At 62.8% G+C, this 24,338-nt stretch overlaps 1 protein-coding gene across 1 annotated transcript in view; it reads left to right on the forward strand.

Moving 5' to 3' along the window:
- LOC117649124 (decaprenyl-diphosphate synthase subunit 1) overlaps positions 1 to 22,987 on the forward strand; it is a 29,912-nt gene extending 6,925 nt beyond the window's left edge. The window contains exons 2-8 of the mRNA XM_034391582.1: positions 5,921 to 6,052; positions 10,020 to 10,159; positions 11,514 to 11,655; positions 19,765 to 19,854; positions 19,987 to 20,118; positions 20,220 to 20,414; positions 20,530 to 22,987. Of these exons, the coding sequence (XP_034247473.1) occupies positions 5,921 to 6,052; positions 10,020 to 10,159; positions 11,514 to 11,655; positions 19,765 to 19,854; positions 19,987 to 20,118; positions 20,220 to 20,414; positions 20,530 to 20,751 (1,053 nt within the window). The 3' untranslated portion in view covers positions 20,752 to 22,987. The remainder of the gene's footprint in view (positions 1 to 5,920; positions 6,053 to 10,019; positions 10,160 to 11,513; positions 11,656 to 19,764; positions 19,855 to 19,986; positions 20,119 to 20,219; positions 20,415 to 20,529) is intronic.
- The last annotated feature ends 1,351 nt before the right edge of the window (positions 22,988 to 24,338 follow it).

Here is a 24,338-nt window from a genome sequence, read left to right on the forward strand (position 1 = left end):
GCTGTCATGGGGCGCACCGTAGGGCCGTAGGAGTGCGAGAGAGACAGAGCGACGAAGCACCGTCGGGAACCAGTCTGCCGCCGCTGCACCGCCGCCGTCGGCGCGCTGTCAGAGTCACGGGCCAAATATTTATTGTTATGGCATCAGCTGACAAATTAGGCGCGGAGCGCGTGGTGGGAAAGAGGGGGGGGGGGCTTCTCTGTCGGAACATGGCGCGTTCAGCCGGCTTTGTCGGGACGCTGCCACACCGGGCATTTGTCTGGACCTGGAACGGAATTCGGGTTCGGACAGCTATCAGCCTGGCCGATGCAAAGCAGGAAGGCGGCGGTCTCGTGGTGCGCTGCCCTGCGGCCGCCCTGCGGCCGGACAGCATCCGATATTTCTCAGTGGCGTGAGGAAACCCGCCTCTGCGCTGCGCTGCCCGATGCCTGTCCGTCCGCGTCGAAAGAAACGGACAAAAATCACTTATGCGCGTGGGTCGGCCCGTTCGGGGCCCGTTCCCGCCGAGCACCTGTCTGGCTGCCTGGCTTCCTGCCTCTGCCCCGACCAGCCTGGCCCCGGCCTGGCCCCGGCTAGACGCAGACGCCCTTCGCGCCCTCCGCGGCCAGCACGGCCAGCATGAGCATGGCCAGCGCCCCGCGGACAGCCGCACCGCCAGCACCGCGGCCTCCCATCTCCTCGGACCGCCTCGGACGTTCGTTGCCCCCACCCCGCCCGCCTCCCCCGCCACCCCCGCCGCGCCCCTCCCCCGGTGAAAGTAAAAGTGCGTCACGGTGCGATGCCTCACTCGTCTGCCTCCCCCTCCCCTCCCCCTCCGCCGCCAATCCTTTCCCGTCTGCCGGATTCCGGCCATTCCTGACGTCATCCTGCTGGACGCGCCTTTGGCAACCGCCGCGCCGTGGCCGTGGCCGGACAGGCCGCCGGCGGGGCGGGCGTGGCGGGCGTGGCGGGGCTGCTGGCGGGGCGGCTGGCGGGCCGGTGGCTGCTGGGTGCCGGCCCCCGAGGCGCGCGCGGCGCGGCGACGCGGTGGGGCGGCTCCAGAAAAACAGTAGGAAGTTAGCCCTGCCATGCCATGACACTCGTTTTGCCAACTTGCAGGCGGGCTGTCTGCCTTGCTGCCTACCCGTGCCTTATAGGGGTGCTGAGGGTGGCCTACCCCGGACTTCGCAGGCGCTCCGGCTGACTGCCGGAGTGGAGGCCTGGAGGGGCCGACGGCCGGGCAGCCGGGCAGCGTGGCGGCAGCGAGGACGGACTGGCCGACTAAACGGCCTGCTGTGATATGCAGCGGTCCACCGCTATATGCTCACCTTGGGCCCCACCCAGCCCCGCCTGCCCCGCCCCTGTATGGCTTGGTCCGCCCCGGGCTGTCATGTCCCCCTTCTAGTACACACGAACACACACTCTTTACTCACGCACTCGCGCGCACACTCACATACACACACTCGCACACACACACACACACCACACACACACACGCGCGATCGCGCGCAGAAACGCAGCGACCTTTCCGATTATTTTCGGATTCCTCGGCAGAGTGCGCTGTTGGCATGCCGGGCAGGCCGCGGAGACCGGGGCGGCGTTGTGAGCGTTGTGGTGCGCCATGCCTGCCATGACGACGTCTCGCGTCGCGACCGTCGCTACCGTCGCGGCGCTGATGGCCTCCGCGGCCTCTGCTCTGCGCCGTGTGCCGCTGTCGCCGCTGTGCCGCCCTGCTGCCCCGAGTACTCCGTGGCCGGCTGCGGCGCGCGGGGGTCCCCGCCGTGGGAGGGCGGCGGGGCGGCGGGGCGGGGCGGGGCGGGGCGGCGGGGCCCTCATCGTCTTGGTTACGGCGGCGGCTCTCTGCGCCGATTCCGTTCCGATGTCAAGGGTAACCAGTCGGCGGGGATTAGGTGATGCGACTGTGCGTGCGCGCCCCTGCCACCCTGCGTGTGGCCCATGCGGGGCCGCTGCGACAAACGGCGCAGGGTGGTCCTCTGGCCTGCCTAATCGCCCTGTCTCTCTCGCACTCATGAGGCACCACGGATGGGCGCGAGCGAGACAGAGCGACGAAGCTCTAAGGTCACCCGCCTTTGTGGGGGTGGTTTTTCTCCGACGCGCTCGGCCTGTTGAGGTTTTGGTTTTACAGCGCGGGGAGGGGGGATTCCACCGCGGTGTTCTGACGGCGTCCTGGCGGTTCCCGGGCGACCCGGGCGGCCCGACCGCGACGGTGCTGCATGCCGGGCCGTCCATCTGGTCCGTTGTCCCACGGAGCAGCAGCCGGTTTGGCGGGTTGTCCGAACGTCGCCTCGGCTAGATCGATCGGCCGGTACTGGGTCTGCACTGCAGTGCACTGCACGCAGCGCTGGCTGCAGCCCCGATTCACAGCGGCGGTTCTCTCTCTCTCTTGCACTCGTGGGGAGCCCTGCGTGGGTGCGAGAGAGACCGCGCTGGGACCCACGCTCGGAATCAGCCCTCGGGAGTCGGCGGCGTAGTGAATTTTGGGTTTCGGCCGTGTCGCCCGGCTCATCCTCACTAGAGTAAGTCAGGGCCTACTTGTCAGTTTTTGAGATTTTTGGAGTTCTTTCTCGTAAACAGCAAGGGATCAAAAGGTTATGCATATGGTAACTAAAATTCGAAATTAAATTTTAAACTTAAGAGCGTGTGTATAGCTGTTTGTCTCCAGCAGTTTACGAGCTACGGGCACCCAAAACCTCAGTGAATGTTGAGTTTGCCCGGCCTGCTTGTAAGCCCCGCAGCCCGCTTCTCCAGGATTGGGCGCCGCGTCCGGTTTCCAGCGACGCGGTCGACGCAGTTGGCTGAGCCCACCGGCCCACCGGCCCACCGGCCCCAGCGACTCGCGGCTCGAGTGCATTGCCTCGCGGCCGGCCGCCGGACCGCACGCCACTGGCACGCCACTGGCACGCGGGGCACGCCACTGGCGAGGCCGGTGGCGGTGGCGGGCACCCCAAGGCCAATTGCTGACGTACGCGCTCCCACCCCATCCAGCCGTCCAGCCCTGCACTTAAACGGCTCATTTTTCCGAAGGCTGTGGCCACAGCCGCGGCCTGCAGCTCCGCGCTGTCCCTCCCGAACAGAGCCGGTCTCTCTCGCACTCGCGGGGCGTCGCGGCGTGTGGCGGCGATGAGCCTCTGATGCGCGCGAAGCAGCGCAAGGTGCGTGGCCGCCGGTTGTGCTCGGGCTTGTCCACAGTCCACAGTACAGTGAAAGTGCTCGGTGGCGTGGCGCGCTGCGGCGTGGCGCGGTCCGGCGCAGCGCCGAGGTGGCCGAGCCGAGCCACGCCGCAACCTGTCCTGTCCCCGGGACTCCAGAGGTCCAGACTCCGGTGGGCGGGCCGCGCCGCGTGGCCGCGTTGATGCCTGACTTCCAGAATTCCAGGGCTTCCAGGTCCAGCGCTCCGCGGCTCGTCGTAGCATCTTCGTCACACCTGGAATTGCCTGGAATCTGCAGGCGGTGTTTGGACGGAAGCTGGCTGGCTGCTCCGTCGTGTTTCGTGAAAAGCATTTGACCCTGGGAGAAAGAAGAAGGCGTGGGTGGGGGTAGTGTGTGGCGCAACGCCAAGGCAAGGCCCAAGGCAACGCCCGAGGAAGGGGAAGCGTGCTGTCCTCTCCGGCGGCCTGGCCCGGCCCGGCCCGGCCCGGCCCTGCCAGGCTAGATCATGTTCTACTCCGGTGCGCCTTGGCTGCGCCTTGGCTGCGCCTTGGCTCAGGCTGGCTAGGCGCCGTGTATGGGGGCGGCCGGAGCGTCTTCCCCCCACCACCCCGCGCCACCCGCAGCCGGGCGTAAACACAGTGGCGTAGCTCCGCGGCGACGGGGTGCTTGTGGTCGGGGCTGCACCCAGGCTGCGCCACTGGTTCTGGACCAGCTTTGGACCGGTGCGGGCTGCGGGCTGCGGTCGCGGTGGCTTGCACGTCGTGTCGCCACTGTCCAAGGCGGCCGTGCTGCGCGGTGCTGCGCGGTGCTGCGCGGTGCTGCGGGTCGCGGGGTCGCGGGGCGGGGGCGTCGGCTACGCCGCTGCCGGCCGCACCGCCACACGGCGCTCCTTGGGGACCAACAGGTTTTCCCTACCCGGCAAGCCGAGGGCAGCCGAGGGCCGAGCCGACCTTGGGGCCAATCTGGGGGAAGGGGAAGAAAGGGCCTAAGGCAGCCGGAGGCAGTCCAGCCCCGCGCCGCCCGGCGGGGCCCATTCTTGTTTTACTCCTTTTATCGGCCGGGCTGGAAGGCGGGGCTGGGCTGCCCTGGGCTGCCCTGGGCTGGCCCTAGCAGGTCGGTGATGCAACGGCGCGTCGGGGACCCGGTCGGAGACCCGGTGGGTCCCGGTCGGTGCACCGTGGGAGCGTGTGAGCCTTCGTGCACTTGGTGGGCGCGGATCTCGCTCGGCTGGAGTCCTGGAAGACTGAACCATTTTCCAGTGGTATTTGGCCGCACCGGCCGCACTGCAGCGGCGGGCCGGGACGGGCCGGGACGGGCCCAAAGCCAACGGTGTGCGTCCGAGTGGGCGAGTGGCCGGGCCGGGGGCGCGGGCAGACCGCCGCATCTGCGAGGCACTGGGGGCGCAGTTACGCGCCGCGTCCCCTAAAGCCCCATGGGGCCATGTCGTGGCCTACCATGGCCGTGCCGCCGTGCCGCCGTGCCACAGGGTGCCGCCGCGCTTCGGCCTGACTGACGTGACTTTCTCCAAAATGGTCGCGCTGCTCTGCGCCGCTCTGTCTCGCCGTGGCAGTGTAGTGGCTGTAGCCCTGGCCGGTAAAACGCCCGCCTCTGATAGTGCAATCTGAGATGGGGCGCTCCGGAACGCCAGCGAGTGCCTTGGCGGGGTGGGTGGCCTGCGCGGTCTGGCGCGGTCCGACGCAGCCGGTAGTCTCGCCCACCGGTAGTCCCCAGACGGCCGGCTTGGCCACGCCGAGGCGGCCGGAGCACCTCGCCGTCGTGGGGGTCACTTCGCATTACGAAAGTGGATAAACGTCGCGCTCCGGAACGGAACAGGGAACAGGGTGTGGCGAGGCGGCATGCCCGGCCTGCCCCGCCTGCGCCGACTGCTGCCGCTGCCGGTGCCCATGGTGCCCACGTGGCGGCGTGGCGACCAGGCTCCTCTGGACAGGTTTGACAGTGGCGGGACTACGCGTCGATGACGGCGAGCTGGTCCACTGTGAGGCCGTTTGAAAGCCCAGCCGCGCCGTCAGGGTCATCCACCCACCTCCCACCTGCAGCTGGGCCTCCAGGGCCCCGAGTACCGGCGCTCGCTGCAGCAGGTGCCCTGGGTGCTGGGTGCGCCGGTCCGTCCTCGGCGTCCTCGTCGTCCTCGGTCTTCGGCCGCAGACGTCGCGCCTTTGTTTTGGGACATGCTCTTTTAAAAGGAACCCACTTTCACATTCCGGACTTGTCCACTCGGTGCGCCGGGGGCAGGGCGGCGTGGCGGCAGGGCGGCAGGGGGCTCCTTGTCGCTCCACACCCACAGCCTTTGCAGCCTTGGGCCTTGGGCCCCGGCCCGGCTGGAGTGACCCGGCTGGATGCGGCTGGAGGGGGAAGGCCGTTGGGTCGTCCCGAGTCCTCGGCAGGCTGGACCGCCTGGACCGCTGCATCCTCGCGGCCCACCCGCATGCCCTGCGCCTCGCCCTGCCTCGCCCTGCCTCGCCCTGCCTCGCCCTGCCTCGCCCTGCCTCGCCCTGCCTCGCCCTGCCTGCGTCCCGAACGTCGCCGCCGCGAGCCGCGCCGCCGCGCCGCGGTTACGAACTTGCCCTTGACGGCCTCCAGGCGCGGCCCCCGGCCTTGGCAGCCTTGGCCGCCCGCCCGCCGTTTACTGCGCCGTCACCCCAAACTTGACGGCGTTTGAATGTGTTCTCCAGGTGGCCGCTTCCTGTTACCCTGCCGGCCCAGCCATCACTCCAAACTCGAGTTAACTGTGTTTCAATGTGTGTTGCAGACGGCCGTTCCCGGCAGCCGCCTGCTCAGCTCCGTGCGGTCGCAGCAGCCTGGATCGCTACCCGAGTACCGCGTCGACCCCTACCAGCTCGTGGACGACGACCTCAAGAACGTGCACTTCGACATCCAGGAGGTGAGCGGCCGCCAGGGCCGGGGCCTCGGCCAGGGTGGGCCAGGCCGGCAGAGCGCCCGGCAGGCAGGCAGAGCCGCCGCGCCGCCCCGTGCGCCGGGCCTGCCTGCGGCCAGCCGACGGGCGCGTCCATTGATTGGCTCATTTGCTCCGCCTGGTTCCCGTCCCGCGCGCTTTCCCTCTCCCCCCCGCCCCCCGCCCCGCCCCCCCCGCCCCGCCCCGCCCAGTCCGCCTCGCCGCGGCGGCAGGCTACGGCAGGCGAGCGATGATTTGGTGTGTTGCGAAAGTGATCTGACTCGAGAATCCGCCGCGCGCCTTGCCGCGCCGCCGACCAGACAACCTTGCCGTGTTGCCGCCGCCGGCCCTTCCTCGGTCGGTACACTGGGCGGTACTGTCGGGAATTCCTCCGAGCTTGTGCGTCGTCGCCGTGCCGCGGCACTGCCGTCGCGGGTTAGTCGTGGCCGAGAGAGGCTGGGTGCGTTCCGCGGCGTCCGCGTGCACCTGTGAACCTGTCGTCCAGCGACTTGAGCCAAATGAAATGACCGGCGTCGCAGTCAGTTTGTCATCGTTTCACTTTTATGAAAAATGGCCTGCAGCGCGCTCCGTCTGCGAGATGTTTGTACACCTGGAAATGCATTGGTTGGAACTCCCCCCTCTGGTCGTCCGGCCGGACTGGCAGGGCTGGCAGGCAGCCGAGAGCTTCGCCGCCCTGCAACATGCCAAAAGGCCCCTCTCGCCGTTTTGTTTCGTCTGTTTGCCTCGCCTGATAAATATTGGGCCGCGTTGTTCGGTCCTCGGTGGGCCGGGCCCCTTGGGTCCCTTGGGCCCCTCGCCGGCCGCGCGTGGAAAGAAAAAGGCCCGCGATGAGGAAATGTTTAACACCGGGACGGCCGCGGCGGCGACGCGGCGACACAACGGCCGGAGCGCGGGGCGGCCTGCTTGCGTTATGTTGCGTGTTATGTTGGCGAAATTAAAACGAAAAGGAAAACGACAACGCGTGGCGGCGTGCCGCTGCTGCGCTGCTGGCGTGGCGCGGGCGGGAAAATATTGGCGTGCCTTTTGGTGCGAAGCCACACAAAACAAAAACGGCGCTGCGGGCTGCGGGCGGCGTGGGAAGGATATGCGGTAAAAAAAGAGAATGTTTTGCTTTTTTGTTTTGGGGGTTTACGGGGAATTGCAGCGATGGGAAAAGGGTGATTGCGGCATCATGTGTTGTGTGCAGCGCAGTCTGATTCCACGCAGCGTGTCGTCGCTCCCTCTCTCTCTCTCTCCCCCCCTCTCTCTGTCTCTCTCTCTCTCTCTCTCTCTCTCTCTCTCTCTCTCTCTCTCTCCTCTCTCTCTCTCTCTCTCTCTCTCTCTCTCTCTCCTCTCTCTCTCTCTCTCTCTCTCGCCTACACGGAGCGCCCCGTGAGTGCGAGAGAGACGGAGAGACGAACGCGATGTTCGGCATCGCTCGGCAGCCTCCGCTCGTTTTATTCTCCGAGCGAACCCCTGCCTGGTGCGGCCCGGTGCCCCGACGGTGTATCGGCTGACTTGGGGACGACCATTGACCCAGTTCCGGTGGGGCGTTGGCGTGTGTGTGTGTGTGCGCGCGCGCGTGTGTGTGTGTTACATGTGTGCGCGCATGTGTGTCCAGGCGTAGCGCTCCGGCGAGATTCTAGTGGACTCGGTTCGCATACACGTTGGCCGCGTCTGCGAGTGTGTTGGTTTACGTGCGTCATCGTGCAGTAACAGTGTATGCGCTGGCACGACGGCACTTTTGTTTCTCGTCCTGTGCGAATGCGGCGAACGCGGCGAACGCGCGCACTGCGTTCGCGGCCCACCGCCGGCGCACTTTTGGGGGGCCGGGGCCCACCCCCGGTCGCGCGTTTTGGAAAGGGCGAACCGACACCGCGGTGCCGCGTACCTCGTCGAGCGTTACCCCCGAGCTAGCCGCCTCCCACCCCGCCACCCCGTGGCCGGGGTTACCATGGGGCCGCCTGTTCATGGCCGCCTCGTGGACTCATGGGGGCCGCCTCGTGGACTCATGGGGGCCGCCTCGTGGACTCATGGGGGCCGCCTCGTGGACTCATGGCCGCCTCGTGGACTCGCGTCGGGCAAGCGGGCTGGCAGGCAGCGACAGGGAGTAGCAGGGAGGGGTTGCGTCCGGGATCTGGTGTCGGGAATGCCGCCGCTGAAAGTGAAACGGTGGCGTGGAGGGGGCGGCGCGGGGCGGCGCGAGGGCCGAGGGGGCGGTGGCGGGACAGCGTCATCCTGGACCGGACCCCGGACCGAGCCGGCTGCTGCTGCGGGGACTGGCGGACTGGGGTCCCGTCTCTATTACGGTCGCCAATGCAACTCCACACAACTGCTGGCACTGCTTGGCGGGGAGGACGACGGCCGAGTCCGTGTCCGGTGGCGCGTGGCGGAATGGCGGGGTGGGGCGGCGGGGCGTGGCGGGAGTCGGGAGTCACTGGTCCACCTTGCGTTCAAGTCTCCGATGGCGGCGCCGAGCGCTCTTTCTTGGCACGTGTGTTTGTCGCGCGTTTAGCACGCACGCGGCGCGTTGCGCCTCGTTTTTACTTTTTGCGGAACGTCGCGCGGGATGGTGGCTGGGAGCAGGGCCGGCAGGCAGGGCGAGCTGGGCCGCTAACGCGCAGTGCTGACAGTGACGGCGTCGTCGGCCAACACCGCGCCGCCCGCCTGGCCCTGCCGCCGTCCGGCGCCGCGCGTGTCTACGAGGCCCTCCGCGTAAGGCGCCCCGCACCGCGCGTGGCCGCGGCACCTGCCCGCCGAGGCGCGCAGGAGCCAATGAATGAAGGATGGACGAGGACGACGCACAGGTGTAGATTGGCCCAGTGCGACGCGCGACCGCTTTGGCGACACGCCGCGTGCCTGCGCGTGTGCGATTGGGCGATAGAAAAGGTCGAGTGTGTGTCTGTGTGAGTGTGTGTGAGTGCGCGCGTGCGCGTGCGTGCTTGTCGCTTGGCTGGACGGGTATGCAGTGCGCGTGCGCGTTCGCGCGTTAGGCACGCTTGTCGCAACCAGCGTTCCATTCCTCCCCTCCCCTCCTTGATAAGAAAGCGAGTCTTTTGCCGATGGTCGCCCCCACTGTCGTGCCCGCCCCGCCCTCCGCGGCCGCCACGGTCCCTTCGGCGTGCCCTTGACACGACGCGCCCGTGTCCTGCCGCCGTGGGAACTTGAACCTGGTCCGCCTTCAGCGCTGCCGCCCCGGCCGCCCTGGCCGCTCTGCCTGCACTGTGCCTGCACTGTGCCTGCACTGCCGCCGCCGCGGGGTCGCCGCGAGGGCCCCGCCTGGGCCCCGCCACCTGCCGCGTTTACACAATGGCTGCCTTTCTTCCTCCTCCAGCCAGAGGGAAGTCGTCTCCTCTCTCTGGAGCGGCTCTGGAGTGAGTGTGGGACCCGCCCCGCCCCGCCCCGCCCGACGCCGCGGCCTTGACACGGCGGCCCGCGTTCCCACGCACGACTGGATCGAGCGGTATGACGATGCGCGTTGCGTCAAAGGCGCGTGTGTGTGTGTGTGAGTCGTCCGCCGCTGGAGAGCATCGTGCCGCCGAATCGCCGTGGGAGTGGCTGGAGAGCGAGCTGGAGAGGCACTGCTCACTTGCTCGGGACGCGGCGTGCGCGGCGTACGCCGGACGGCCGACCCGTTCACCTCCGTATGAATGAGCGAGCGAATGAGTGAATGGCTTGATGCGTCACGGGCCGGCGGGACCCGGAAAGGGGGGGGGGGCGCTACAACTAACGCCGTGCCAGGCTTGGGCCTACGGCATAAGCGCGGAGTGACATGCCGTGACCCCGATGACGCGGCCGGTGGTTTCCGAACTGTTTTTGGCGCTCTGTCTCTCTCGCACTCATGTCGTCCCGTGAGGGCGCTAGAGAGGCAGAGCAACGATCTCTGTTCTTCGTCTTCGGCCTCCTGCACCGCCAACCCCATAGGTTTTTGCTGATTTCCGTGTCGCTGTTGCAGGAACTCCGGCGCCACACCAGCCATGACGAGCTGTACACCATCGCCCAGTACTACTTCGACGGGCAGGGCAAGTGCCTGCGACCCATGCTGTGCCTGCTGCTCAGCCACGCCCTCAACTTCCACATCCACAAGAAGGACAAGTGAGTCGCCGTGTCGGCGTGTCGCACACACCGTGTCCGGGGTCGTTGACCCGCCGGCTCGCGGCGCTACAATGCCCGCCAATAGTGGCCGCGATGGCCCCGCCTCCGTCTCTCTCGCACTCGAGGGACTCGCCGGGGGTGCGAGAGAGACGGGGCGACGCAGCAGAGTCAGCAGTGCCCCGCGGCGCCAATTGGCACTCGCCAATAACGTTTACGGTCTAAACGGCGGCGTGCCGGGCCGGGCCGCGACCCATCCCCCTCCCTTTCTCCTTTCTCCTTCCTCTCCGCGCGTGTCGGTCGTTCTTCGTTCGCCTCAGATTTGACACCAACACCGCGGCGTGGCATGGCACGCCATGGCAGGCCATGGCACGGCGCCGCGGCCCGCAAAAAGTGGAGCTAAGTGTTGTCTGGGCGCGCGGCCGGGCCCGGCCAGGCCCTGGGCCGTGGCGGCGGGGGAAAGGGGAGGGGGGGCCTTAGCAGATATCGCGTTCCGGCGTTTTATGTGTGCCCGGGAGAAAGCGGCGGGGGAGGGGAGGGGGGCGGTGACTTGGGCGCCTCTTCGCGTGATGCGCACGCGCCGGGCCAAGCGAATTAGAACTGGGGCCGAAACGGAGTGACACGACGTCGTCGTCGTCCTGGCGGACAGGCTGCTGCCTTGTCGTCGTCGGCCGGTTTCGAACGCCGGCATCTAGCGGTTCGCGAACCTCGCGACGACAAAAAAGAAATCGTGTTTTGGAAAAAGTGATAGGGAAGTAGTACACCAATAAAGAAATGTTTTGACATTGCGACCGTTTGAAGAAAGTGGCGTCGCGTCGCGGTCCCGTCCCGTCCCGTCCCGTCTCGCGCCGCCGGTATGAGGCTCGCTCGGTTATTCGCGGGGCTGCCGCTGGCGGCGCTGGCGGCGTGCATGGCGTTGCTTTCTCCGACGCGCCGCGCCGCGTGCCGTGCCGTGCCATGCCGCGTGCCGCCCGGTCCTGGCCCCGCGCTAATTCCTCCCTAATCCCGTTTGGCTGATACCGCTTAGCCGATGCTCGGCAATGCCGGCAATGCCGCCGCCGTCGTGAGGTAATCGCCTTGACACTCACACCGGCCGCCGGGCCGCGCCGCCACCCCGAGGACCACGGAGCACGAGCACGGCGTCGTGACGGAAGGATTAGGCGGCGTAGGGGAGGGGGCGGGGGACAGGCTCACGTTTCGCCGCGTTTTGCTTGTGTTGCTTGTATCGGTGCTTCGTGCGCCTTCGCAGGAGTCATCGACAAAATAAAGAGATCTTTAGCAGACGATACACTTAAGCAGCGTGCCACTGACTTCACCCGATTCCACTTGATCCACGTTGGACGCGCCCGTGTTGCAGGCCGCTGCCGGAGGCGCAAAGGAGAGTGGCCATGATCTCCGAGATGGTGCACTCGGCCTCCCTCATCCACGACGACGTCATCGACTGCTCCGACTTCCGGCGCGGCAAGCCCAGCGTCAACGTGCTGTGGAACCACAAGAAGGTGAGTCTCACATCGCCGTGGGTGGGGTTCGAACCCGCGACTTGTAGCTTGGCGGTCCAGCGCTCATCCGGTGCGGCTAACGGCCGCATTGTTGCACGCAGTCTGCTCGGTCTCGGTCCAGCTCGGCCTAGGCGGCCTAGGCCAGGGCCTCCAGACTTGCAGGCGGTGGGGCCGGAGGCGCCGCGGCGCGCCGCCGTCCTCTCTGGTTGGCGCGCGACCCAGCGTCCCTGGTTAGGCCCCCAACTCACGCCCGCCCCGCCCCGCGCCCGTCGCAGTGTCTGCGGCGAGGCGACACACACGAGGGACGCGTCCAAACTTTCCTTCCTGGTCGTGTGCGTGTGTGTGGTGTGTGTGTGTGTGTGTGTGTGTGTGTGCTCGTGCGTCTTTTAGCTGCCAACCTGCTGTGCCACGTGCCACTTACTTGATGCACTCTGTCAGGACGAACGAGCGGCCCGGCCGCCCCGTCGCGAGGCTAGGCGACGCCGGGCGGCACGGCGACGGTGTCAAGGCGCTGTCCGTCGGTGTGCCGCCCGCCCCTCCACTGCAACAATGGCGGCGCGGTCGCGTTTTAATTCCTGGCGTTAACATTCCGCCTTGGAGGCCCCTCGACATTTCCCGCCTATTTCCCCGTCCGGCGCGCGTCCGTCAGCATAGTGGCGGCGATCTTGTTCGGCCGTCCGTGTGTGTGTGAGTGTCGGTGTGGGCGTGTGAGCGTGCGTGACTCCTGGAAGGACAATGCCTTGGCACGGATGCCTTGTTCGCGCCTCGCGGTGCCTCGCTACCTTTCCCTGTGCGGTTCCGTATTAGGCCGGTAATGCGGCCTGTCCCGCGCGTGTCCTACACGTGTCGGCCCGACCTTCCGACCACGTGCAGCGGGCTCGCTGGCTGCGGGCAGTGCTTCCTGTCTCTCTCGCCCTCACGGGGCGCGCCGCCGCGCCGTGGGGGTGCGAGAGAGACACAGCGACGGTGTTCGGCATGGAGGGTTGCGGCCGGAAGCGATTATTACTGCGCTGTAACGGGCAGTAACGGGTGGGTCGCGTCTGCCTGCGGCTGGGCGTGGCGGGGCGTGGCGGGGCAGCGTGGACCGTTGTCCGGTATCTCCGCGGAGATGGCTATCTCGACCGCCGTGCCGTTCTTCGGATGTTTGTCACCGGTGTGCCGAGGTCGCCTTGTCCCCGTGGGGTCGGTCAGGGTGAGTGTCGGTAGGGCGCGAGGGTGGCGGTGTCTCCGCAGGTCCGCGCGGATCGGGCGACCGTCCCCGCCGAGCCCCGCGCCGCCGCGCCCCTTGCCGTGCCCACTCTCGCTTTCCTGGGCCGCCAGGCCGGCGGGCCGCCACCGGACAGCCAAGCCCCGCCAAGCCCTGCCCTTCCGTCTGGCCTGCAGGCTGATTCCGGACAGTGGTCGCGTCGCTCTGGCTCTCTCGCTCACCGAGCCTGCCGCCGCAGGGGTGCGAGAGAGACGACGCTCCGTTCGGAATCAGTCCACAGGCACGCGCCAGAGGGACTCCAGCCGTTCCGGCGGTAACTCCTGCACTGCACGCTCTCACTGGTAAACACACGGCGGACAAGTTGCGCGCCGATTGGCGGAGGTCCGCCGTCCGCGCTCATGCACTTGGCGACGCCGATCGGCGCATCCTGCATGCTGGCCGCGCTGGACGCGACTTGGCGGTCCATGAATCTTTCATGCGGCGACTTTCCGCCGTGGGAGTGGCGATGGCGGTCCGGCCGTCATTTGTTTGGGCCGTTTGACGCGCCGGGACTTACTTATCCGAAATGCGCACCGCGCCGCACCGCGCCGCACCCCACAGGCAAAGGACAGCCCCACGCTGCCGGCGGGCGGCACGGAAGTGGAAGTGGAAGCGGCGGCCGAGCGTGCGGAGCGCGACGCGGCAGGATGGCCAGCGTTTATCTGGACAGCGCGCCGTCTTATCGCCACACCAGCACCACCGGCACGCTTCCCACCCTCAGCCATCCATCCCGACGGCCAGCTTGACGGCCAGCTTGACGGCCGGCGCGTGGGCGAGGCTTCCACGTGTTGCGTGAAAAAGACGCTGTTGGACTCGCCGCGGTTGTAGGTACGCCTCGTCTCTCTGCCGCTCTCGCGTCCGTTGAGGCGTCCCGCAGGAGTGCCAGAGAGAGACGGAGCGACGGGGCGCGCGCTCTGTTCGGAGTTCGCTGGTCCTCACGTACGCGGCGCGTGTGCATTCACGGGCCCCGCCTCGCCCCGCCCCGGCCCGCCGCTTGGAGCTCGTCCAGTGCCGCAGCGTGCCGCAGTCACCTACGCCAACAACAATGATGGGAAAAGGCTAAGCGCTAAGCGGCGCATTGTGGGGTGCTTGTTGAGGCACTTGTTGAGGCACTCGTTTAGCCCGCCGACGCGCGTGCCCGCGTGCCGCTGGGCGAGGACACGGCACGGCCCTTAATTGGTAAAGGAGCTAGCCCTTGCAGTGGCGCGTAGGGCGGCGTAGGGCCGTCGTAGGGCCGCGCGCTCGCCATGGCCCCCGGCAGCGCGACCGGAAGTGGCGCTGTTGTTTCCGGGAGCGTCTGCCCTGCCCTCCCCCACCCCGCCCCCAGAGAAATGCAATCCGGCAAGAAATGGCGCGCCCTGGAGGAGGAGAAGAGGGGCCGGAGCGCATGACCGGGAGCCATTTAGCCGGATTGGAAAGAAGAAACTGGCGCGACGTCCTCGCCGCGACGCCGCGACGTGCCGGCCGTGGTGCAAGGACTGCGAGGTGCGAGTCGCATCGTCGTCATCGTCGTCATCGTCATTGTCATGCGGGCACATTGTGAGCGCACAGCGGCACAGCGGCGCAGTGCAGGGCCTTGCATTGTCGGCGCGCGCCTCGCGACAATGTGGTGGCGGTTGCAGTGGCGTGGTTGCACTGACGGCCGCAGCCCATGCGATAAACTGGTTTTTCGCCACCGCCGCCATCCTCTGCACCATCCCCCGGGCCTTCCCTCCCTGTTCTTGTTCCCTCCCGCCTCGGCCCGCCTTGCGCAATCGGAGCGCTCGCCGCGTTATGAGTCGCTGTAAATGAGGTAATTGGGTTATTGATTGTCGCGCGCTTGCTGCTCGCTGAGGCCGCGGTTATTCCAGCTTACCCCTTCCAGTGGCGAAAAAACAACACAACCCAAAAAGTAATCCAACCCCCCGAAAAAAATTGCTACGAAATCTTACCCCAAAACCCCTTAAAACTTACCCCTTAAAGCCAACCCCTATAAACCAACCCCTAAAAACTAACCCCTAAAAACTTACCCCCAAAAACTTACCCCCAAAAACTTACGTTCAAAAACTAATCCCTAATGAACTTTACTCAAAATCTTGTCTAACCCCCCAAAAAATTTACCCGAAAAAACTACCCCTAAAAACGAGCCGCAATCACACCACTGTGGGTGGTCTGCCTGCTCGCGTCCATGCGTCGATGTGCCGATGCTTCGGCACGCGCTCGTATGCTGGGAACGCGGCGGGCCGTCACGTCGCGCCTCGTCACGCCCAGTCACGCCGCCGCGCTGACAGTGTGACAGTGCGACCGGGACGAGCGCGTTGTCCGCACTGCGCACTGCGTACTGCTGCGTTTTGTCAGCGGCACTGCCCACTTTTCGGCCTCGTCCATTGACTGGCTCTGGGATTCCCCTCGGGTCGGACTTTATTTAAATTGTTTTGTCGTCGTGGTTTTTGTTTTTGCGTGCCGCGGCCCCTTTCTAGTTCGAGGACGCGCGGCATGCATTATTGCGTGGCACGACGCTCATCCTCGTAATGTCGCTGTGTGTGTGTGACTGTGTGTGTGACGGCTGAGCTCCAGCGGAGGGTCGAAGCACTCGCAGTAATGCGTTGTTTGCAGGCCTTTGTGTCTATCCGACACAAGGACGGGACGCGACGCGACGCGCGGGCTAGCGGCTGTCAGTCGGGAGCGTTATCTTTGAAAAACAAAAAGTCGTTTCTATTTTTTTTTCTGGTAGTGTCCAGCGTGTAAGAGCTGAGAAATTGGAATCCCGGTCGATTGCAGTGTGGGGGCCAATTAAGGCTGGCGGGCGGGCGGACGGACAGACGAGGAACTTCCTCCGTTTTGACACTTTGTCCGCGGTGTCGTGTCACCACTGGCCGTGTCGCACGCATTGTCGGCCCGGAGGCCTGCAGCGCCTGCAGCAGGATGCGGCGTGCGGCGAGGGCCGCCGAGGCCCAGCAGGTGTCTGCCAGTGTCCGCCCGGACCAGACCGGTTGGACGTTGGAGGCCTCGCCGCCTGGCTGCCTGGCTGCCTGGCGCGGTCCTTGAAGTGCCAGCCCCTGGCTCCCCTGGCTCCCCGGGCTCCCCGGGCAGGCAGTGGGATCTTGAGTGGGATCGGATCGAAGAGCGGCCAGCCGGGCCAGCCGGGCCAGCCCAACCAACCGGCCCGGGTCCGGGCGGCCCAGGCCGCGTCTAGTGATCCTTGGTTCCTCGGTGGGCCGGTGGGCCGGTCCCTAGGCGCTGCGCTGCCTCCTCCTGAGCAGTGGGCAGTGGCCTGGCAGCCCTGCCCTTCCCTGCCACGCATCGCCACGCACTCAAGACAAGCGCGCCCAAATAACAGTGTTGCCGCCGGCCACTGCGGGGCCAGCCTGCGCCAGCCTGCGCCAGCCTCAGCAATTCCCTATGCCTGCTTCGGACTCTGCTTTTGTTGTTGTTTTTGCCCTCCCCGCGTGCGTCGAGCGTTGGCTTTGCTTCCTTTTTCTCGGATCCTCGAATCTGGAATAATGGCCCGGGCCGCAGCGGCGCAGCCTCAGCCGCCCAGCCGCACCCAGCGGCCCCAAGACGGCTGGCCAGGACCCGGGCGGCGCGGTGGCCGTGGCGGCATGACCGTGGCGGCGGCAGGCGGCGGCCTCTCGGATGTAGGCCAGCGTGGCTAGACGCGGCAGACGCGGTCACCATCGTCCGAACGCAAACGCAGAGCGGTCTTGAATTAATGAGTTAATGAGTTTCCCACGTCGCACAGGTGCATCTCCCTCGGCGTCCCGGTCGGTCCCGGCGCCCTGTCGCGTGCCGCCGCGCGTCCTTGCCCAGCGCACGCGCGTGCATGTGTGTGTGCGTGCGTGTGTGTGTGTTTTGCTTTTTTTTGTGTCGCGGCGCCTCTGTCACGTTCGCGTGTCTGTGACGTGTCGCGGTCGGCGCGGGTGCGGCACGGCCCCGCCGACCTCGGCCTCTCCTCGCCTCGCCGCGGCCCGCTGGCCGATTTGGGGCTCCATGGCGTCCATGGCGCTGCTGCTGTCGCTGTCGCTCGCGCGGCCGCCGGACGTCCGGGACTATTGCATCTCAATACGGTAGCGCTGCTCTCCTCGGCGCGGCGTGGCGCGGCGTTCATAGCCGGCGAACTCGTAAAAGCGAAGCGGTGCGGCTGCAGTGCAGGTGGATACCGGTCGTCGCTCTGTCTCTCTCGCACTCCCGCTGAGCGCTCGAAGAAGCAGTTTCGGAATCGGTCTGCCAAACCGTTCGACGCGCTGTCTCCCTCTCGGCCCCGCGCGAAGCTCTAGAAGTGCGACAGAGACGGAGGCGGCGCGACGAAGCGGTCCTTGTCCTTCGCATGGCTCGGCTGCTGCCTTGCCGCCTTGCTGCCGGGAGCCCCTGCGGCGCGAGGCGCGCCGTCCCGTCGAGCAGGCCAGCGCGGCGGGTTGCCTGCCCGGCCGCGCTGCAGGCGCTCCGAGCAGCCAGCCAGCCAGCAGGCCGACCGCCGAGGCCTGCCGCATTTTTTCATTTTTTTTCTTGCCCCCGTCTTTCTCTTCCTCTGCATTTGAATGTCCGCGGCGTCGCCCATGAGGCTCGCGGCTCGCGGTCTGGCTGCCAGCGTGCTGCCAGCGTGCTGCCAGCACTGGCGGGGCGGCGAGGAGCCCCACATGGCGGGCACGGCGCGGCAAGGCCTGCCTGGCGGGGCTGATGGCTGATGACAAGTGCAGCGCACGGCGCACGGCGCACGGCGTAACGCTTTCGCCGCGTGCCTCCGAGGCGTGCCGAGTGCCCGCCGAGCACCGCCGAGGCTCCGGTTGCGTCACTCAGTCACTCGGCTGTGCCTTCGGAGGCTTCGGCTCCCTCGGCTTTGCCCGATTTACCCCGAGTACAAAACGGAGCTTCCTTCCTGCCATTGACGGGCCGGAGCGGCGGACCGGCCGCCGAGCGCGCCCCACGCGTTTTTGTTTTTGTTGTTTTTTTTGCAATTTTTTAACGTGTAGGGCGTTGGGCGAGAGTTGTTGTTGCTGCGGGCCCGGGCTCGAGTACCGGTGTAGCGGTGTGGTGTGCTACCGGTGTTCCGGTGCAGTAGTTGTTGGCGTGCGATCCGCCATCCACCGCCGCCACCGCCCCGTTCCGTCCCGTCCGGCTCGGCTGGTCCATCTGGTGGTGTTGTTTGTTGCTGGTTCGCTGTAAAAATACCGCGGAACGAGAAGGCCGCCGCCATGCCGCCGCGCCTCGCGCGCCGCACCTTGCCACCTGCCTCGCTGCCTGCCCGCCTGCCTGCCCGCTCGCTCGCCCGACAGAGAAAGTGCAAGGGACGGGGGACGGCGGGGGGCGGGCGGCCCGGCGGGGCAGACGGGGCGGCCAGGCGAAGTTCAACTCCACAATTTTCATTTCTGGCCGTCTTCGTCGTCGTCGTCGTCGTCTTGGTCGTCGTGGAGGCCCCGCAGCCGAATGCTCGCGTGCCGTCGCGGGCGCAGCGCTGCAACAGGTCGTCCCGGTCGTCCCCGAGCCGCTGCCAATTCCAGGCTTTTGGCGGGACGCTCTGGCAGGCCGACTGACTCGAAACGGTGGTTTCGTCGCTCTGTCTCCCTCGCACTCGTGGGGCGTCCCCTAGGGGTGCGAGAGAGATAGAGCGACGGTCGGTCGGCTGGGGCGCGGCGTTTTGACCACACACGCGGCTGTGGCCGTGGGGCCCGGTGGGGACTGGCCCGGCGTGTGTGCGCCGTGAGCCCCGCGGGGGGCGCGCTCTCTTGGCGGGGCGCTGCGGGTCCGCGCCGCGTCTTCGTCTTCGCGGTCCCTGCACAAAGAAAGCCACCGGCACGCACCGCCCCGCCCCGCCCCGCCAGGCCCGGCCACTTATGACTTCATGGAAGTCGTCATAGTCCAGGGACGCTGCGCTCTGCTGTGCTGCGCGTTGTTTTGCCGCCACACTGGCACGGCCTGCGCCGGCACGGCCTGCACCGCCAGCACCGGGACGTGAGAGTGAATTTGGTCGCCGCCTTCGTGCTCCCGGTGCCCCACTGCGGCCTGGGTGTGGATGGAAACTGGCAAACTGGCGCAATACGAACATTGTTTTTGTTTCTCCTCGTTTTTGATGACGGTGGCATTGCTGCCGATGACGGGCGGCTGCTTGTCCGACACCTGTGCAATTGCCGAGAGACCAGTCCCTGGAACTCACCTGGCGTGACATGACGCCGACGTGCACGTCGACGGAGCGGGGCGTGGCGGGGCGCGGCGGGGGTTCATTTTCGAGGAGGTGGCAGGCAATTGTCTGTGGGTTCGAACTTGTCGGCCTGGAGGGCCTGCTGGGGGACCGGACCTAACTCGGCAATACCAACCCGCCCCGCCCCGCCCCGCCCTGGGCGGCCGTCGCGTCACTGAGCAAGTTTGTGACGCAACGCTCCGCCCCGCCGCACCGCACCCCACCCCGCCCGGCGATGAGGCGCATCACATCAATCATGGGCGGGGCTCCTTTTGTCAGTCTTTTTGTACGGTCCCTTTGGTCCTGTGGTCCCTAGGTCCTTTGGACTGCGGCCTCCCGCCGCCTTTTACACCTTCATTGCCTTCATTTGCACCTGTGTCGGGTCTTGGGGCCCGCCTGTCGTTACCCGCTAACTCGCTCGCGGCTGGAACCAAACGCAACGCGTCAACGCGACGCAAAGCAATTGAAGCAATGCAACTCGCAAGGCCGACGTCGACGTCGACGCCGTAAAGGTCGTAAAGGCACCGCAAGGGCGGTCGGCGCCCCGTCTAATCATAGTATCGTAGCGCGCAGCCCCGGCTTGCGGCTCTCTCGCCATTGTTCAGTCGTCGGTCTTCAGCCGCCGATAAAACTAAAACGGAGCTAGCACTCTGGAACTCTCGAACCAGCGACCTCGCTCGCTCACACTGTCGCCTGCTTGTGCTTCCAGGTGGCCATGTCCGGCGACTTCATCCTGGCCGTGGCGTCCATCCTGATCGCCAGGATCAACAACGACGACGTCACCATCTGCCTGGGACAGGTAGGTGCTGCAGCATTGCAGCACTGCAGCGTGCGCCCGGAGGCAGGCAGCCCAACGAGCACGGCTGGGCCTGCGCGGCGCGACGCGGCGGGGGTAGGGCGCGTGTGGTGACCACTAGATGGCGTGTTGCAGGTGCTGACGGACCTGGTGCAGGGCGAGTTCATGCAGCTCGGCTCCAAGGAGACGGAGAACGAGAGGTTTACCCACTACCTGACCAAGACGTACCGCAAGACCGCCAGCCTGATCGCCAACTACCTCAAGGCGGTGAGTACCCGCACCCCATCATCAGCGGCGACTCAAGGCCGTCGCCCCGCGTTCCGATCTCCGATGGCGGCCGTTGTGACGCCCCGCTTGTTCTGCCGCAGGAGTCGATGCTGGCCGGCGCGGACGAGGGCCTCACGGAGCTGGCCTTCCAGTACGGCCGCAACGTGGGGCTGGCGTTCCAGCTCGTGGACGACCTGCTGGACTTCGTGGCCTCGTCCTCCGCCCTGGGCAAGCCCGCCGCGGCCGACCTCAAGCTGGGGCTGGCCACGGCGCCCGTGCTCTTCGCCTGCGAGAAGGTGAGTGTCGAGCCCCGCCCTCGCCTAACCTAACCTAACCCACTGACCGCGTTTGGCGGTGGCGTCGGCGTCCACCCGGCCGGCTTGATCCGACGTGTCTGCTTTGTTGTTCCAGTACCCGGAGCTGAACGCCATGATCATGAGGCGGTTCCAGGAGCCCGGCGACGTGGAGCACGCCTTCGAGCTGGTGCACAAGTCCCAGGGCCTGGAGCAGACCCAGTTCCTGGCGCGCAAGCACTGCGTCGAGGCGCAGCGGCTGGCGGAGCGGATCGCCGAGTCGCCCTACCAGAAAGGGCTGCTGGTCGTGACGGACCTGGTGCTCAACAGGATGAAGTAGTTTGCGAAGCGCCAAGCGCGAAGCGTGCCCCTGGACTGTGTTGTGTAGTGTGGGCCCGGTCCCCCGGTCCCCCGGTCCGCTGGACCGTACAGAGCAAAGAAGCACGCCCCTCCCCCGCCTCTCCCCTTTCCCTTGCCAAGTTTAGACGTTTAGAGTCTAGACCACCCGGGGAAGTCCCTGGAGAGCTGTCGCAGCTGCCAGCGCTTCCGCAGTGGCGCGCTAGCGTCCGTCGGACCGGGTTCGATTCCAGTCGGAGTAAAACGAGCGAAACGGCAGCCGGGCCGTGGGCGCAGGGAGTAGCTGGTGGTACGGAGTAGGCCAAGCTTGTGTACATACTTAATTGTACGGTGTTGCTGATGTGAGGTAGCCTTTTGAGGGTTACCACATTTACAGGGCAAATTTAATTTAAATTTATTCCGTCCATTTAACTGCAAGCAAAATTTGTTAACGACACCAGCAGGCAAGCTGGGTGAGTGTAGTGTTGCGTGTGATATGTGCCTAAAAACCATAAGTGTTCGGTGCTGAAGCTGTATGAGTTTTGTTTATCCATCTCTTCATGATATATTTATTTTCTCCATTGAGGTATCTCATGTCACCAACCTCTTATGAACAAGCACAATACCCAATTTCTGCAAAAGAAAAAAAAACACATAAAAACACAACAAAAACGCTTATGCATACTTGGTCTAAGGCATGTATTTTGCCCAACAAAAACTTCTTGAAAGTGCTATGTCAGTGGACCCTTTCTTGGAAAACATATCATTAGACAACTTGCAGGGTGACGAAGGTGGAATGCTATTGACTCGAGATTAGTACCACAACTCAGTTGTTTATGAAGTTTTTTCATTTTATTTGCTCAATACACTGATGTGCAGTGTGGATCGTTATTGTATAGTGCTTCTTTACTGTCGAGATACCATTATTTTATTACAAACATTGTTACTGTTGCATGCTGTATGTAATAATTCAGATGTGGTCATGTTAAGTTTACCATGTGAAATCAAGCTCGTTAAGATTATATTTGTCTTGCTTATTCTTCTCTGATATATTAATTTATTGGTTTTGCACAAATTGCACTTCTTGGCAAATAAGTTCATGTTGAAGGGCTTCATTCTCATTTCATTGATATTTACCATTCATTGATATTTTTCATTTGTTAAAAAAAAACTTTGTGTTCTAAAGTCATTTATTTTGATACAGAAATTTTTTTATGGTTGAAGCCAAAGTAAGTTGTGGCCAAAAAGTAGCATACTAAGGGGAATTGAATGAAAAGACTTAATAAAAGGACTTTGGCATCAACCTGAGAAGTGCAGACATTTGATATTGCACATAGATAACATTACATCAGCCAGAAGCTATATTGAGACTTGATATTGAACTGTTATAGAGCTTAACGAGCACCACAATACATAATTTGATACTTATGTATATTCCTATGTCTGTGTATAATATAATGTAAATAATGTATCTAAAAACCAAGATTCAATCATATTTTTCCATTCAGAATAAAAGTTGGTTAAAACCTAATTATTTTTATTAAATGACATAGCTCCCTATTGTTGCAACACTACTTACTTTCAGTACCAATTGAGGCTAAAAATTTGATAGTTTCCCCTCTCTGCTATGATTATTTTTGTTGTCAAACTGTTAAAATTCATGACCATTCTGTGTTATTTATTCTTTGTTGTATATAGATTTTTAAGAGTCTAAAACTAATTTTGTACTGTGTAAACGTTACGTCAATTATAGTATAGTGTATGAGGTTTCTCCTTCTATGTACTTGTAGTGAATTCAGTTAGATGAGTCATAACTCTGTTAGTTAACTGTGGCTCATTTATATTAAATACTTTCGATTAGGGCTAATGTAATTTTAGATGAACACTCACATACTGTATCTCATACACTTAATTTTAAATTTGAAAGCCAATGTAATTACTTCTTGATGGCATTACTCAGGGGATATTTTGGCTAATTCTTTTAACTTTGAGTTGAGCTGTGGCATCTTGCTCTTATTCTTCCCAAACCATAGAGTAGTTGTTGCGGGTTTATGTAGTGGCATTGTTTTGACCTAGTCAGATTTTAAGATTGAATGTGTCCAGATGTTCTTCCTCCATCGTATTAACTAATTCACCTTTGCTTATAATACATCATCAAATTATACGTCTCATTCATTGAAATAATTACGCACAAATATTGTTATCCTCAGTTTCAACATAATGTTGAGTGATTGTACCCATTCCTTTCCTAAAGATTTATTATAAACTGATCAGATAAAAGGTAGGGGAACCTTCTATACTTTTGAATAAAGGTGCATAGACATGGCTTTTGCTGTTCAAAATGTGAGTGTTACTTGGTTCAATACAGTATGTGCGTCTATTGTGCTTGTCCTTTGTAACATACTGAAAGTTGTTAATCCTCACATTTTAAAATGAATTTGTATAAAGAGGAACTGCAAATTGTATTATAATTTTTATTTCTCTTATTTTCTTTTCAATGGTAGAGGGATGGATATTGTTAATGTATGCATTGTACAGGGATTTTCCTGCATAAAATGTCCAACACTATGTTACACTTAAAACTCTTTTAAAATAAATATTTGTTAAGAAAATACGAGTTTGATTTCTTCCAAAACTAAAACGAATGAAAGGTTCAGAATTGAAGGCTGGACCACAGAAGTCAATACTACCATCCCGGGCAATGTCGTTTTCCAGGATCGGACTGGCCCCCAAAAGGCCCCAGCGGATAAGACCGCAAAAGGCCCCCGATCATCATTATGTTTTTACCCTTCATGACCAACTTTGTGAGGCTACCGCTCCCAAACTAAATGCGGTCAATAGCCTTCCCGATACAGGGAATGAAAGAGAAGGGTCTGAAGAATACTAGGGCGTCGAGGGAAGCCTTTCCCGGCAACTAGATTAAACACAGTGGCCGCCCAAAGTCAGCAAAATCAGCAAATTCCCGAGATTCGACCACTTTTTGACCAACTTGGTCGGAAAATCGCTGCGGTCAAAGCCAAAATCGTTGTGGTCAACGTCTTCCCGATACAGGGCATGAAAGAGTAGGGTCTGAAGAATGCTAGGACGTCGAGGGAGGCCTTTTACGGCGACTAGATTGGACACAGTGGCCGCCCAAAGTCAGCAAAATCAGCAAATTCCCGAGATTCGACCACTTTTTGACCAACTTGGTCGGAAAATCGCTGCGGTCAAAGCCAAAATCGTTGTGGTCAACGTCTTCCCGATACAGGGCATGAAAGAGTAGGGCCTTAAGAATACTAGGACGTCGAGGGAGGCCTTTTACGGCGACTAGATTGGACACAGTGGCCGCCCAAAGTCAGCAAAATCAGCAAATTCCCGAGATTCGACCACTTTTTGACCAACTTGGTTGGAAAATCGCTGCGGTCAAAGCCAAAATCGTTGTGGTCAACGTCTTCCGGATACAGGGCATGCAAGAGTAGGGCCTTAAGAATACTAGAACGTCGAGGGAGGCCTTTTACGGCGACTAGATTGGACACAGTGGCCGCCCAAAGTCAGCAAAATCAGCAAATTCCCGAGATTCGACCACTTTTTGACCAACTTGGTTGGAAAATC

The sequence above is a fragment of the Thrips palmi genome, unplaced genomic scaffold, assembly GCF_012932325.1.
Source record: "Thrips palmi isolate BJ-2018 unplaced genomic scaffold, TpBJ-2018v1 HiC_scaffold_4, whole genome shotgun sequence".
NCBI lineage: Eukaryota > Metazoa > Arthropoda > Insecta > Thysanoptera > Thripidae > Thrips > Thrips palmi.